The 16,330-nt window shown below is 38.5% G+C and overlaps 1 protein-coding gene across 1 annotated transcript in view; it reads right to left on the reverse strand.

Annotated features, from left to right (window-relative positions):
• Positions 1-16,330, reverse strand: part of camk1da (calcium/calmodulin-dependent protein kinase 1Da) — a 59,724-nt gene that overhangs the window by 17,663 nt on the left and 25,731 nt on the right. The window contains exons 3-6 of the mRNA XM_056245236.1: positions 11,300-11,374; positions 4,993-5,131; positions 4,787-4,913; positions 285-360 (exon numbers count right to left, since the gene is read on the reverse strand). Of these exons, the coding sequence (XP_056101211.1) occupies positions 285-360; positions 4,787-4,913; positions 4,993-5,131; positions 11,300-11,374 (417 nt within the window). The remainder of the gene's footprint in view (positions 1-284; positions 361-4,786; positions 4,914-4,992; positions 5,132-11,299; positions 11,375-16,330) is intronic.

A 16,330-nucleotide genomic window follows, 5' to 3' on the forward strand; every position in this document is an offset into this window, starting at 1 on the left:
AAAATGAAAATCTTCCATCAATCAACATCTAAAATATTTGTGAGACACAAACTCTCTTTTTCCTGTTTTAATGACTCAGACTCACTCAAACTGCACCATATAAGGAGTCTGAGTAAAGTGGGGCACAACATCTGCAGCTGATCAGGAGAGATGGGTCACTTACTCTCAACTGTCAAAACTATTTCTTCCGATCTTGTTTTTGTATGAAAGTCTCATTCAAACCTTAGCTGAATGATTCCTAAGCGTATAAATGAAAGGACGAGTGTAGCATTGTGGGTACTCACAGGATGTAGGCAATGACTCCGATAGACCAGCAGTCCACAGCTTTACTGTACGGCTTCTGAGCGAGAACTTCTGGTGCTGAGAAGAGAGAAAGAAACAGATCTGATTGAGACAAACAAATCACACCATTCCTGTCTTATTAGTCAGTCTCGCAACTATATGAAAACTGTCCTGAGAATTCAAGCTCAGGTGTTTAGCAACTTTAAAGGGGACCTATTATGCCCATTTTCACGAGATGTAAAATGAGTCTCTGGTGTCCCCCGAACGTGTTTGTGACGTTTCAGCTCAAAATACCCCACAGATCATATATTATAGCTTGTCAAATTTGGCCCTATTTGGGTGTGAGCAAAACCACACCATTTTTGTCTGTCCCTTTAAATGCAAATGAGCTGCTGCTCCCCGCCCCCTTTCCAGAAGAGGGCGGAGCCTTTACAGCTCGTGCTTCGGATACTCCGGCAACAACAAATCTGGAGATTGTTACGCAGCCAAAATGTCAGCAATTGTCAGTAACGGTGTTCAGCATTACATGTTCAAACCCTGATGGAGAGCCCCAGGAACAAGGTACAACTTTTAGAATGCAACTGGACGTTTCTGAATGTTTTGTGGATAAATGTATAGTTATTGTGGAGTTAAGTTGACACCGTCTTGTTATTCTAAAAATCTTTCAGAAACAACTTTTGTGCAAACCCAGTGTTGAACTGACCCTCGTTTGTGAAGCAGTCCGGTGTAAAAAGATTCGCTAAAAGTGAATTTAGCGAAATAGGTCCCCTAACATGTTTTTGTTTTTCTATTTATAATGAAATAGCAGAAAATAAAGATGTTTACAGCTCTTTATAAGAGAATATAAAGGTATAGTAGACTGTATGTGCAAGCATGTGTTAGACAGCAGACAATCACAGAAATCATGAAGGGCACTCAATTTACTATCAGGAAAAACTACTTTTTGAGCCTGAGAAACACACTCGCATACTCATAATCCTGTTATTCTCCATAGGAGGTTAAGGCTCCTGGGTCCTTCTAAATTTAATCTATTATTCTGCCTCTAGACATTTTCTTCCTCCCTTCAGGAAACAGGCTTTCACTCTCGACACAAAAGCTTTGGTTCTATGGTTTAGGGCTGGACTAGTCTGTTACTTATGAAAGCCGCTTTCTGAAAAGCTCTTGAAATGAAACAGGCACATTTCCATTAGAAATGATAGAAACTCTGTGACCTTTAAACAACAGCTCCAAAAAACACACAGGTAGCAGCGTTGAGGAAGATACTTTTTTAGCTTGCCGGGCTACAAGCGATGCATAATTCATAAAATACTTCAACTAAAGTGAAGCTACTCTTTGGAAAAGGAGCTACATTGAAGCTATTTATCTTTTAGATAATTGTCAGATTATATCATTTAAAAAAAAAAAATCTGAAACAAAGTACAAGGATCTCACTTAGAGTTGTGTTATGTATTAAATCATCACAATATATTTACGGTTATTTTGCTGGCATTATACAGTTGAGTTGAGCAACACTGTGAATTTCACTTTTTATTTGGTCAGTAACTCGACTCAAGTATGACAGTGTTACGATATAAACTTGCGTAGCAACTTCTGTTAGAGATGGCAGGTTTGATTCAATTCAATGAATCAGTTCAACATGTTTCACTGAATCAAAACTCTGATTCAAAATGTCCACTATCTGGCCTTTTTATATACTTTAAAATTGCAGTTCCTAGATGAAGCAGACTTAATATTCTTGGCAAAACTAACTGTTTAGTTTAAATTATTTTAGCAAACTTAGAGTACATAAACAAATCTAATGCCATTGAAAGGATCTCGGCTAGGATGATTACAAAAATCTCAAACACACAATGATAAAATAAACAAAAACAGTGATAAACAGAAATATTTAACCAAGTATTCATTTTGCTGCAAAATAGCACGACTAAAATGAGGTACGGGGACTTTGAATCAGTGACTAATGAATCAGCGAATCTTGTTCTTTTTTTTCATTGAAATAAGCCATCTAAACAAATCTAAAACAAATCTGACCAATTCACTTGTCAGTGATGCTCACTCGGTTGCAAGGCTGTGCAAAACTATTAAGAACAACAGTAAATGAACCACTACTTGTTGGAAAAAATAGTTTGTAATAGTAAAAGTTGACTATTTTGAACAGCTCAGGTACCGTGGTGATAACTATAAAATATCATGGCTACACTCCCCACAACACAAACACATCCATACTGCATTAGGTCATACAGGCTTCTTTTGCAGTTTAATTGAGTATCTGCAAACAAAACCTGCTTGAATTCGTCTCCCTATCAAAACGAAACCGTTCATTCCTGTCTTAGGACTGCAGGAATGGATGTTTTCCAAGACGGGCTATTTTGAGGCTATGATCAATATAATCCCATCATCACATTTGAAGTGTGTGTGTGTGTGTGTGTGTGTGTGTGTGTGTGTGTGTGTGTGTGTGTGTGTGTGTGTGTGTGTGTGTGAGAGAGAGAGAGACAAAACAAAAATAGAGAGAAAGATTAGGAGCTAAAGGATAGAAAATGATGACAGCGGTTGATCCTTAAATTTGATTTGGAGAGCTTGGTGTGAGACTGTTACCATTTAAAGACAAAAAGAGGGCATGCCAGAGACACACACAGAATGCATGCCTGCGAGCTGCTCTCATCCAGGCTGGAGTCTAGTGTTTCCATTGAAGAGAAACCTCACACACAGCAGCGTCTGACCCCAGCCCAGTATGCAACTGGTTGAAGCGGTGTTTTATAGCCACCACAGCGCCGTTTAAACACGGTTACCATGGAAACTTGCACGTAAAGACTGTCTTAAACATGCATGCATGAAGAGAGGCATGTAACTCAACACCGTGAAACCCCTGCAGGATAACTCTGGTGACTTTACTCTGGGCTAGTTATAGACCTACTAGATATATTTCAACCGTATGATGACTCTTGTAATTCAGTGTTGGGTTTAATGCATTACTAAGTAATTCATTACTGTAATTTAATGACCTCGAAAAAGTTAAAATATCTTATATTTTATAATATAAAATATATTAAATCTTTAATGCAAGAGTCTCCCTTTAAATACTTTGGTCAGTTCAAGAATAATGTATGCAATTTGACATTATTCATTCGAAAGAATTAAAAGAGCAGTTTTACGTTTATCCTTGTATTGTTCTACTGGTCAGGGTTGATATGGGCTTTAGAAAGTAATTATTAATAAGTAATGCAATACTTAGAGAGAGTAATTAGTACAGTAATCTAGTTACACTATTGGAAGTGTAATTAGTAGCTAGTAATGAATGACTTTTTTAGAGTAACTTACCCAAACACTGATGTAATTATGCATTGCATTTAATTTAATTATGCAAATATGCATTTATAGTTATTACTACAGTAACTACAAGTAACGTGTAACAAGGACACTGTAAAATAAAGTCATACCCAATTCTTTAACAGCTTTTATTAATGTTTTACAGGTTGGTTCATGTTTATTTCTACATAATTTATTACATTTTTCAACATTACTAAATGGATCAAACATGAAGTCAATTAACAATGAACAATTGTATATAAACTATATAATTTAACCTGATTAATAAATAGTTGTAGTAAAAATAGTTGTTAGTTAGATAATTATATCAATGCTTTAACTAATGTTAAAAAAAATCCTTCTTGTAAAGTGTTACAGATATTTATTTTACATCTGATGTTTTTTGGACATCATTAACCATGGTAATAACATGGTATTCTCTAAGTACCTTGGAGTGCCATGTGAATACCATGGTATATGGATCATTCAGTCCTGTGGTATACTACCACTGCGCCATGGTACCGCTCAGTGTTATTTTACTATACTAATTATAGTATTTATTAATATTTTAAATTAGCCTTTTCTTCAGTTTTCATTTTAGTTATCTTATTATGTGCTTTTGTCATTTGTTTGCCATTATTTTTCCTTCATTTGTTTTCCATTAAGCTTTAATTTATTTTTATTTTAGTTTTAGTAATTTTAGTTTAAACTTATTTTATTTCAGTTATTTTCCAAGGCAACATTTCTAATGTCTAAGTTTTTTCATCTATTATTTATTTTTATTTCAGCTCCTATTTCAATTAACAAATGCTATTTTTAATAGAAGCATTCGTTAATTTTCTAATTCAGTATTTTCCAATATTCAAAGATGTTTGTACCCAGCCTGTGTGTGTTTACTTCACATGCAGCCATGTTGGCTCAAAGTGCTGCGGTCGCTCTAATCGCAGGGGAAAAGCAGGCGACTCTGGGGCACTTCTGTCAGTCTGAGATAAGAGTAAGCTTCAAGTGCAGATACAGGCTGCACACAAATGAACCAACATAAGCAGTCACTTTCCAATAGCTAAAATCTATATACACACATTTGTATGCACATACACATCTACAACCGACAAAACCATTCATGCTTTTTCAAATACATAACCCATAGCGAAGCAAAATCATAAACATCTCCATCTCTCTTTCATAATTAAACTCTTACCCACGTATCCCGGCGTCCCACATGCTGTGGACATGACATCACCCGTCCCCTCCATCTTAGACAGGCCGAAATCACTGATCATGATCTTTGAGCCGTCTTGAGGGTTGAAATAGAGCAGATTCTCAGGCTGAAGACGAAACACACACATTAAAATCAAACACTTCAAACCAGAGCAATATCTGTGAATGTAGGTGTGATTCTTTCACCTTGAGATCTCTGTGTACGATGCCCATACTATGGAGGTAGTTTACAGCATCTAGTACTTGTCTGATGAGCGTACTGGCGTCTTTCTCAGTGTAGAAACCTTTCTCCACGATCCGGTCGAACAACTCGCCTCCAGACACACTGGAAAGAGAGAGAGAATGAGAGAGAGACCAGAGATAGACCACTAAAAACAAAAATACCATATATATATATATATTAGTAGAGTACAGTACAACTGCAGGAATGTAGGGGGTGCTGCATGTCGACTCAGATAAGAGTGAACTGAAGAACTGATCTGAGTTCAGAGGAAAATGACTTTATCTCATTCCTGTGAGTTCAAAGACCAAGACGTCAGACAAAGAAGCCTCGGCAAAGAACTCAAAGACGTTTGCCCTCTTGATCTTATACGCCTGCATTAGCCAGTCATTCTTATGTAAATTCAAAATATGCTACGTATAATTAGGCAAATTTAACCTCAAAGCAGGAGACATTAATGTAGACGTGCATTAGTGCAGATCTGGCTTTTCAGAGCACACTGATGCTTTTTGAAAGTTTTAGGTTGAGCAGGGGTTGTTTCAAACTATTAAGACTATAGCGCCCCCTTCTGGAAGGAGATATATTACCATGCACGCACTTTCTCCACCTCTTTCTTTCCACCCTTAGGGTGCTTAGCAGGAGGTCGACTCCCTGTAGTTTATAGTCTTTGGTGGCTGGCTTAAAAAACTGTCTTGGAACTGATAGTCTTCTGAGGCACTGTGCAACTAACAAAAAAAAAAAAATGATATAGGGGGAGAGTGGGGTAAGATGAGCCAATGGGTAAGTTGACCCACCCCCTTTATCTTGGCAACCATACACTTTTATTGTCACGTGACCATCATTTCTGCCAGACTGTGAAAAGGAGAACACACATGGAAGGAGTGGAAGGCACCCATTTACTTTAAAAACTGCTTTTGGCTTGTCTACTTAAAATTTTAACATAACAGATGTAATGGCTGTTACATCAGAGCAAACTTGTCCCGGTCTAAAAATATTTATGGTCCATATTGGTGATTTAGCAATGTATAAAACTGGATTGGCAAGCTAGCTAGTTTTGTCCAAAACACTCGTTTTGTGGTTAACACTCCGCCAAGCCTTATTGACTCCTTGAGCAAGTTATGATTATATGGATCTTTGCAGGGAAGGAAACTGTAGAGACCTTTTGGCCTAACTGAACACTCCTGCTCTACGTTCTTGTGATGCACCATCTCCATTGTAATCAATGGATTTACAACACTCTCTGACGCAGTGTGCAGATGCCCTTAGTCCGTCCCTTTCTCTCTGCCATCATCTAGTCCTCATTTCTCTCTTTCCACTGTCGTAAAATTGTGCCATACAGTGTAGAGTCTGAGGGTCCAACATGCATGAAGAAAACAGTCCATATCTGATCTTTAATCACACTTGCACACACACTTACATGCAGAGTGAATTATGGAAAGATTTTCTAAACTGCATCTGTGAGATCATACAAAAAGCAGATTGGTACTGTTTAAATATTCATCTCAACACCATATGCCAAAACGTTCTTCATGTTTCTCTCTCTCACACACACACACACACACACACTTGGCGCAACCTATTAACAGGGAAAAGAGGGGCAGGCTCCCGGCCAACTATCAAATTAAAACTGTGGAATTCAAATTCTAATGCGGTTTCCAGGGGGTGAAATGAGGACGGAAAATAAATGTTTGTCTCCTCTAATCCTCCTAACTTCCCTCTCCTCTCCACATCATCAGCATTCAAAGTTTATGCTTCGTAATCTCTCATCAAAATGTAATAAACGTCCTCTATCCCTAAACCGAAATTCCTTTTCGACTGATGTCAGCAACCTCTCGCCTCCTACCACCTGTCATAGAGACCACTTTACACCATCAAGTCAATTCCCGACCGATAAAGTAGATCATGCACTCTCGTTTCTTATCTACACATGTGGATCTAAATATAGACGCAAGCATTCAAACAGTTTTCGGATACATAATCCATAGGGAAGCAACATCATAAATGACATCTCTGTTAAAGATTATTTCGGGTTCAATAAAAGTTAAGCTCAATTGACAGCACTTGTGGCTTAACGTTGTTAACCACAAACAATAATTTGGACTCCCTATTTTTTTTTTTTTTTTTTTTTTTATCTGTTTTACAGTGAGGTGAATCTATAAACGTTTAAATTGTCACTTTTTCAATAGTAAAGTCACAAGATGTAACCAATATCCATGTTAAACGAGTTAACATGTTAATTGCTTATTAACTTTTTCAGTGTAAAGTTACATACTTTTTTACTTTTGCCATGACAACGTAACACCATAAAACGAACATAAAAATCATGATTTAAATAATTTTACAGCTCAAATATTACACAAGAATTAATATAAGTGCTATTTATAAAATGATACGCTTCACTTTTTTAAAAAGAAATTGGAATATATTTTTGTAGTAATCAACACATACGGTTGATTGAGCTTCCCAGAATATTCCTCTAATATTGCAATTATTTTTGATTAATAAATGTAATTTATTCCTGTGATGGCAAAGCTAAATCCTTCTAGAAATCATTATAAATAATTTGAATCTGACTTCTGACCTATATAAATGCAGTCCATTTACCATTTGTATTGTAAAAAGCGCTATATAAATAAATGTGACTTGACTAATATGCTGATTTGCTCAAGAAATATTTAATATTAGCAATGTTGAAAACAATGCTCAAAATGTTATTTGAAATCGAAATCACTTTTGATCAATTTAAAGCATCCTTGCTGAATAAAAGTATTCATTTCTTTCTTAATAACCCCAAACTTGAATGGTAGAGTGTGTCACATTTTAATTGCAAAATTGGTTGTGAAAGCCATTTCACCACTAAACATAGGCCACACAGCAACAGAATACGGTTCTCAGTTCTGTATTTGAGTCCTTAATTACGTAACGTTCACACACAGTTCAGTTATTTACAGGAGCGATAACGGCATTGTATAACCGAACTCACAACTGCATTCTTGAAAAACCTGCTTTGTGTGAACAGAACCAGACCGGACAACTAGTTGTCTGTCACTCATACAGTGTGAGAGCCGCTCTGCGCTGCACAAACGCGTGTCGACCGTGTGTTGCGGGTTTAGCATAACAGATGGAGATATGAGCTGTGTGTTATCTGAAGGTTTTAGATCCAGTCACTGTTCTCTACCAGACCTGCTGCCATCCGTTTTGTGTTCTACACACACATCTAGTGCTCCACTCTCGGTTAATGAAGATTTGGCTGATTTGGCAGCTCAATTGGACTCTTGTCATATCAAAAGTGATTTGACTTTACAGTTTTATGGACGTTGCCATCTTTGATATTACTTAGGTCACTGGTAAGAGAATACAGGCTTGACTCCCGTTGCACATTCATACAGAGGAGCTACTATAAGCTCTTTTTGAAGAAGAGATTTCGAGACTCACCCCTGTAAGTAAATGTGGCTGTCAATCCTCAAAACTAAGGCCCTGTTGTTTACAGCTGTTATTAAAATGCGTTTTGGTCGATCGGACCACAAGTGGGCGACGCTAAATACAGGTGTAAACGGAGTCTAAAACGTTTTGAGCTTGTCCACTTTCGACTACTTCCAGAGGTAGTGGAAAACACATTCGACCGGATTGCTTTCGTAGTGTAAACACTCATGTGGTCAAATGTGTTCAAACAGCCACAAAAGACCACCTACTCTTGGCATACTGTCCTAAAGTGTAAAGATTATGGGAAGCGCACTAGCGAGATTTTTATCGGCTAAAGACCCAAGTTTGGTTTGAAGATGAAAAACGTACCAAACACAATGTTCTCTAACCATTCCTGATTTCTAACACACACTCACAGCGTTCGATGTCGTCTTGCAGAAATGCAAAGCTGATGCTCTCCATATGCTTTTCCATCATCTCCGGGCGTGTTTATTTGTAAATTGCATGAGCTTATTTTGTCCATTAGATAGAAAGATCTGAAAAAGCCTATACATTTACCCAACCATAGACCCTCCCCTCAAAGAAATCAGGACAGAAGTGGTTGAAAGTGGACAAAAAACACCAGGTGTAAACCTGTGAGAGAGGCCTGGTTTTCTTTTTAAATGGATGCAAGACAAGCAACACACTCCCTTTGCATTAAGGTGCGTGTGATTGCAGAGCTGGAACGACTTGGACATTCTGCTACCCATCATCAGCGTTACGCAACGCTTCTACGTCAGCATCCACAGTCCTCAGCCAACTCACCAGACTGCCACCCTCTCTCCTTCTCTCTCGCCAGATCTACATTCTTCATCGTCCAGTTCACCATGATCTGGGTCGTGGCCCACAACGCCATGACATTTCTTTTCTTATCGCTATACAGATTCATGCATTCATGAGCTATAGCTTTAAACTGAAGTGAGCTGAAGTGAAGGACAGTACAGAAGTCACTCTAATACTTGTGTAAGAGGTCAAACTGTCTCCTGCTGTTTAATCAAAGAGGAAAAACTAAAAATACACCATTTTAGAGTGCAGAAATGTATGAGGATTACATGCAGAACATGATTTCACCAAGTGCAACATGTTCCTGGATCAACATTCAGTCAACCAATCAGATTTGAGGGACAAGTTTAGAGTTTGTCAAGTTTAAGCTGTTATGGAATTTTCTTCTATTATTACTCTGATTTCAGTGATTCCTAATGATGGCCTCATCTGTTCTCACGAATGTAGTGAGAGGGGGCCTTTGGGTGATAATTTACTGTGGTTGGGAGTCAGTGGAGGTAAGGAAAAGCAGGTGGTCAAGGGGTCATCTTGAGTGCGTTTGTACGTTATAGCCTAAAGGGTTAAGGGGGCATTTACCTCTCAGGGCCAGGGAGAAATAGGAAAAAACAAAGTATATCTCTCCTGTGAGGGGAGGGCAGAAATAAGGCCTTGGAGGACGCAAGATATAAAAAAGACAGACACTGCTTCTCCTTATCTCTCCTCACTGACTCACGAATGTGTATTGGTGACGAAGATCTCTCTTGCAAGAGAATAAATATTTTATAAACTATTAAATTGGACTCAGAGTGTCTCTTACTCAGTGATGATGTTTGTTGGACAGGAAAAAGCCACAACAAAGCTTACAAACAGGGTTAGTTGCTTCTACATCAGTGTTATTCACAGTCTATCATTTCCCTCTGATTTTAGGGATAACATAGTCCTAACCATGTCACTACCCCTGATACCTAACCCTACCCATCAGGGGTAGTGACATGGTTAGGACTACATTTTTGGACAGGAATGTAGTTCCACAGTATGTTGACCCAGGAGCGCATCTAACTCGGCAAAATCAGGACGTACAGGTTACATAAAGATGAGCATCCGAGCTGTTAAAAGTGTTTTGAATGTCTTCTGCTTATATTCTTGCACTTTTATTTCTCTTATAAATGTCTGTCAAGGTTTCTAGATTTGTAATTTAGTTTTACCTGATCACTTTGCGCCCTCTCTCTGACCCTTAGAATCAAACGGGCTGTTTTTGCTACTGTACTTTTAAGACTTCAATATGTAAATGACCTCTGTTATAATAGCTAACCTCTGCGCATGTGAAATGAGTTAACAACGCCCCCACTCGCTTGCTGAATACTGATTAGGAGATGATGATGTGGGTGGTAATATGTTAAAGTCATGGTTCACTCAATCCTCAATTCTGAAATGACTGAAAATCATGGACCACATATGTCATATTTGATTTGTGATCTACAGCGGAGTTGAAGATTATCCGTGAATAATGACTATTCTTGCAAGATGTTCATGGTGATATCACAACTGTTTTTGCAGGCGGAGGAAGCTTTTCTTTGTTACACTGAACTAATTTATTTCAAAAGAGTCCCTGACAAGATACCCACACATTCTTTTTATCAAAGAATCCAAAAATGTAACAAAAATATTAATCAGCACAACATAAAAAAGCTTACCAACCCAGGGTCGACGCCAAGGGGGGCATTCGCAGACCATGCCCCCCCAAACGAGTTACTGAACCCCCCCCATACCTCCCTATCGTCCCAGCTGAACCGAGCGAAAGTGAAAGCGCAGAGCGAGCACGCATTCGAAAGCAATTACAAATTCGTGCAACCGGATAGGTTGCTTTCCACTACAAATGCAAAGCTGAACCAACGTTAGCTCCCCCCCCATCACCCCATCACCCCATCACCCCATACATACATATAAGTGGATATTTGGGTATTTGCTTGTTAAAATGTGCATGGAATTAACAGAAAGACATGAGCAAAATGCATTGTGGGTAATTGTGTATGCGTCGAACATACTCACAGCTGCATTATAAGGTAAAGGTGATTGGAGCTTTCATAGATGTCTTCCAGTGCCACTATGTTTTCATGCTTGATTCTGCAAAACAAAACACATGAAGCTCATTGAAATGCACAATTTGACAATTTAACATGATTAAACTATTACTAAGTAATGCAATAGAATGTTGAGTTAAAGGTGCTCTACGGAACTTTTAGCGGCATCTAGTGGTGATGTTTCAGATTGCAACAAGAGCGCTCGCGCTCGTGCTCGTGTGCGATCTCAGGAGCGAGCATTCACTACAGGCCACACGGAGACTTTCAACGCAACGGCGAAAGCATCACACAACATGCAACGTTACAATAATAGGCTTTTATCAGCTTGACGTTGCTCCATGCTCGTACCATGATAACGTGACATTGACTGCATTTAGCCGACATGTGATGTTATCTAGCATAGCCTACGGCATTTCACTAACTATTCGTGTATCTTTCACAATCAGCAATGTCAACATAGGTGAATGTATAATAATGATAACGAAAATGGTTAGTGAACTAGACTGAACAATGTCAGTGTAACAGTAAGACAGTAGGAAGTAACATTACTGTACTGAACGTGTCTGGAAATGTTTATTATAAACAATATGATAGTTGGATGAATTACGTTATAGCGTAACGATCTATAACGTAGATCTAGTACATAAAACAAGTATCTTAAAGCACCTTTTCTTATCCTGGAACAGTCTTTTGTATTCATTCCATGTCTCATGTAGTTTACCTTGCTATTTCATTAGAGTTTACTAATAATTCAAAAGCTCTGTCTATGTTGATCCGTGTTTTCGTCCTGAGTCGATCAGAATCACGTTTGGCCTGACGAGCTTCAGCAGATAAAACTTTTTGTTTTTTATATTTATGTGGAGTTAGTGTTGGAGTGTGTGTTGTGCTGGAGGCAGGTCGTTTTTGGGTGTTATCAGACTCATGTCGTCAGCTGCAGTGCCGTCGGTCGCATAGACTGTATATAAGGAGAGATGCTCAGGAGCGCGCATGCACGTCACATCCGATGGATTTCGCGGTAAATCCGACCCGGAGACTTCACATATAAATATGACTATTGGCCTTCAGAGGTAATAGCAAAACCCGACAAGTGGATCATTGTAATGTGTGATTACAACCCCTTCACACACAGGCAATAAAAAAAGGATTCATTTTAGAAGAAAAGTTCCATATAGCACCTTTAATATGTGAGACAGAAATTCCACTGATAATTCTCAACATTTTTTACATCTGATTGGAAATCCAACATTAAAATCTACAAAAATTCTAAAACTTTATTATCTCTTTTTTATGTTTATACGTTATGCTTTATCATGTCATAGCTTTATAAAGTATTACCATTGTGACTATATATATATATAATGAAGGCATGCTCAGCTGCAAGAGAGACAATCTGTATTGAATTATAACTTTTTTTTTTTATTGCAATTTGAAAAACATAAAAACATGCATTTAGGGATAATTTGTGTGTGTGTGTGTGTGTGTGTGTGTGTGTGTCTTTGTGTCTTTGCAATCTGGCTTGCTTTGCTTCAGGGTTTGTTTAGGAAGTGAATTTAAGAGAGTGGAACATTCCGGATCTGCTCATAAGCATATGAATACTTCAGTGGCGTGCATTTCCATAAGCCCATAAAATGTACAATAAACACCGCAATGTTTTATGCCATGAAGTTGCATACACTAGTGTGTATCCTTTTGTCACTGAAATTAACATTCAGTACACACATATTTTACATGCATTTCAGTTTAAGGTAAATACAATATATAAATCAAATTAAAATATTTGATGTACAGTATATTTTCATATGCCAAAACAAAAGATGAAATGGCTTCTAAAGTTCATGAAGCATTTAGATGCACAGCTAGAGTAATTGTTGTCCTTTAATGGATGCTGTTAGGGTGCCTGCTTTAAAAGCAGCTTTTCATCTCTGTCACATCAACTAGCAATATTTTTTGTTTTGCTTTTCTTCTCCTCTCCTTCCTCTCTCCATCCCTGCAGTTAACATCTCTCTCTCTCCTCTCGTCATGGTAACGCAGTCACGGCGGCGGTGTGTATACACATTAGCGTTGCATTTTAAGTGAATTCTGATCAGCGAGTCCAACTGGCACATGATAACAGGACGGGCAATGACGCAAGTGAGCGGACAATAACAAGATGCACACGCGCACACACACGCAGATAATGGACATCAGCGAGTGCAGATAAAACATTTGCCCCCCCCCCCCCCCCCCTTAGTTTCCTATAATTAACTCTCTTTGTTCATCCATATGTTCAGAAAGGGTAAGGGTATTGATCCTCATAAGGGGCAATCGTCTCAGAAACGGCCCTTTCACTGCAGCTCGCTGCTATCTGAGCCCAGATAAATCAGAAAAAGTTTTCAGTTCAGAGGAAAGAGAATAAAAGACTGCAGTATTATGCCTCAGGCGTTTGTTTTTGTCAGAAATGCTCCTCACCATGTAGTTTAATATATTAAAGAGTTACTGAGGTATGGACAAATCTCAATCTGAAAGAGAGTGATTCATTGAGATGCTGGTTCCGTATTGACTCACGATTCAATGAACTGGGAGTCACCTCTGATGCAGCATATTAATACGTTAGCTCTGGAAAAAAATGAATAAACAATGAACGACATGCCTCGGTTTTTCTTCTTAAACAAAACCTGGAGGTCGATTCGCCCTTTGACATATTGATTTTTCAAAACTGATTATGGAAAACTCGTCTGGCAGAGGATTACAAAGCCATTCACAGGTTTAATATCCCTCTTTCATGTATTCGCTTCTTCCCTCTGTCTGTTTCTCTCTCTCTCTCTCTCTTCTTCAGCAGTGAGTGGGCAGAAGCTGTAGCACGACTCATTCGCTGCCTCTGAAACCATCTTCTCTTTTGATTCAAGAAGAAGCAGCACTCAGGAATAGGGTGAAAGCAGAACGAGGAACAAAAAACAATCTCTATTTCATTATTTGACAAAAAACGCTCGGAGTGCCGATAAAAAGAAATAATTTAGCAATAAAAAGGTAGAATAACTAGCTATTTACCTCTGAAAGCAGAGTCTCGCTCACTTTTATGCAAATGTTTGGATTACCTGCTACCAGGTGCTTTTAAGTAATAGCCGATTCACATTATCTGATGTGGAGTGAGTCTCTTATTAAAGAAAAATCACAGAAGAGATGTCTTTAATATCTCAATTGCTACTCCCAGACAGCATTGAGATTCACTGGAGAGCAAATGGAAATCTTACGCTTCTCAGATTTTTTACTGTAAAAAAAAAGAAGTTGTTTCAGCTTAAAAAAATAAGTGTTCATGTGAGGTTGTACTAAGTGACAACTGGGATATTTGAGTTGACTAAACTACTTCAGTGCGTCAAAAGCACTCCAAAGGTCAGTTAATTACAATTAATATAAATTTAAACTATAATGCATTCTATAAGACATACACTTAAGAATATTCTTTTAAAGTATTAAAAGTATGCTCAAGTGTACTCCCACTGGTCCACATAACTGTATATCAAACTTTAAATATTGCTTGATTGACAGTTCGCTTTCAGTGGGGACCAAAACATTTATCACTGGAAACTTTGCGAACTCAATTATGTCTTGCAAGCTATGAAAGAGCAGCCTTTGAGCAATACAATTTTCCCTCTGGGTTAGCAAGTCCCATGTCAGGATGAATTGAATTGACTTGAGTATTTAAACATTGCATTAGTCAGGCAAGGCAGCATGCTGGGAGTGTACGTTTGCGATTCTCTGCGGGGATTGTGAAGATTAAACTATAACCTGTGAGGGCATCACATTATCTCATTTGTAGATGCGAAGGAAATATCTTCTGATCTTTCTCTATATCGTTCTGTCATACATATGCAGGCAGACAAACAGACAATAAACATGCTCTCGTTCGCTAGTGCGTGCGTGTGCTCGCTCGATCTAATTACAGGCCTGTGGCATCACCCATGAGATGGCAGACAAGCTGTCAATCATTTAGTAGCTATGATATGAGATGAGGGAGACCGAGACGTGAAGGACAAAGCTGTGTGTCCAATCTCCAGGGTACGATCGCTGCTACAACAGAAGCCCATGTCAGAATCAGAGGCGGCCTTTTCTGATGAGTCTCGAGGGAAACACCCGTCACACATCCATATGTCAGACACACCAAACACACCTGCTTCCATTAGCACCGAGAGTGAGGAAATACCTGCGAAACAACATGTTAAGCTGAGAGGCTGTCTTGTTGTGCTTTCTCTCAGACAGAGTGTGCACATTCACACAAACCTTTGTGAGTGATACAATTAAGAAATAATGAGAGTATTAATCGTTAATACACCTAACACTCAAAGCAAAGCTGTATTTTCAGCATCACTACTTCAGTCTTCAGTGTCACATGATCCTTCAGAAATCATTCTAATAAGCTGATTTGATGCACAAGAAACATTATTACCAATGTTGAAAACAACAGTCAAGACCGTTTATAACGTTCAAAAGAACAGCATTTATTTCAAATAAAAATCTTTTGTAACACTATAAATGTCTTTACTGTCACTTTTGATCAATTTAAAGCACCGTTGATAAAAACAACTTCTACTAAATACAATCGTACTGAGCCCAAACATTTGAATGGTAGTGTTTGATTGAACTGCCACAACTTTACATCAAATTTGTTGAAATTTTTACATTATAAATTAGATGTATTCCATGAATAATATCTGGATAGCACTCATTCATTTACTACTGTATATTTTAAAACTAAAGGGGATCTTATTTCCATTCCAAGCACAGTCAAAGAATCTGTCTACACTCGGACACGGTCCGCACGCGCGCCGTTTCATGGAGAGAGAGAGAACATCTGCGGGAGCTTCCCTGCTGTAATTGGACGAGGGCACTGGAGTTACCACGGTAACTGGAGGTCAAACCTCAGACAAACAAGCTCCTATCAACTGGCAAACAGGGAATGAGTGTGGAAGAGAGAGGTGATGCTGTTGCCATGGGTACAGGTGTGGTGCGGGAAATGGAACTT

The sequence above is a fragment of the Rhinichthys klamathensis genome, unplaced genomic scaffold (genome assembly GCF_029890125.1).
Source record: "Rhinichthys klamathensis goyatoka isolate OS25496 unplaced genomic scaffold, OSU_Roscu_1.1 h1tg000029l_1, whole genome shotgun sequence".
NCBI classification, from domain to species: domain Eukaryota; kingdom Metazoa; phylum Chordata; class Actinopteri; order Cypriniformes; family Leuciscidae; genus Rhinichthys; species Rhinichthys klamathensis.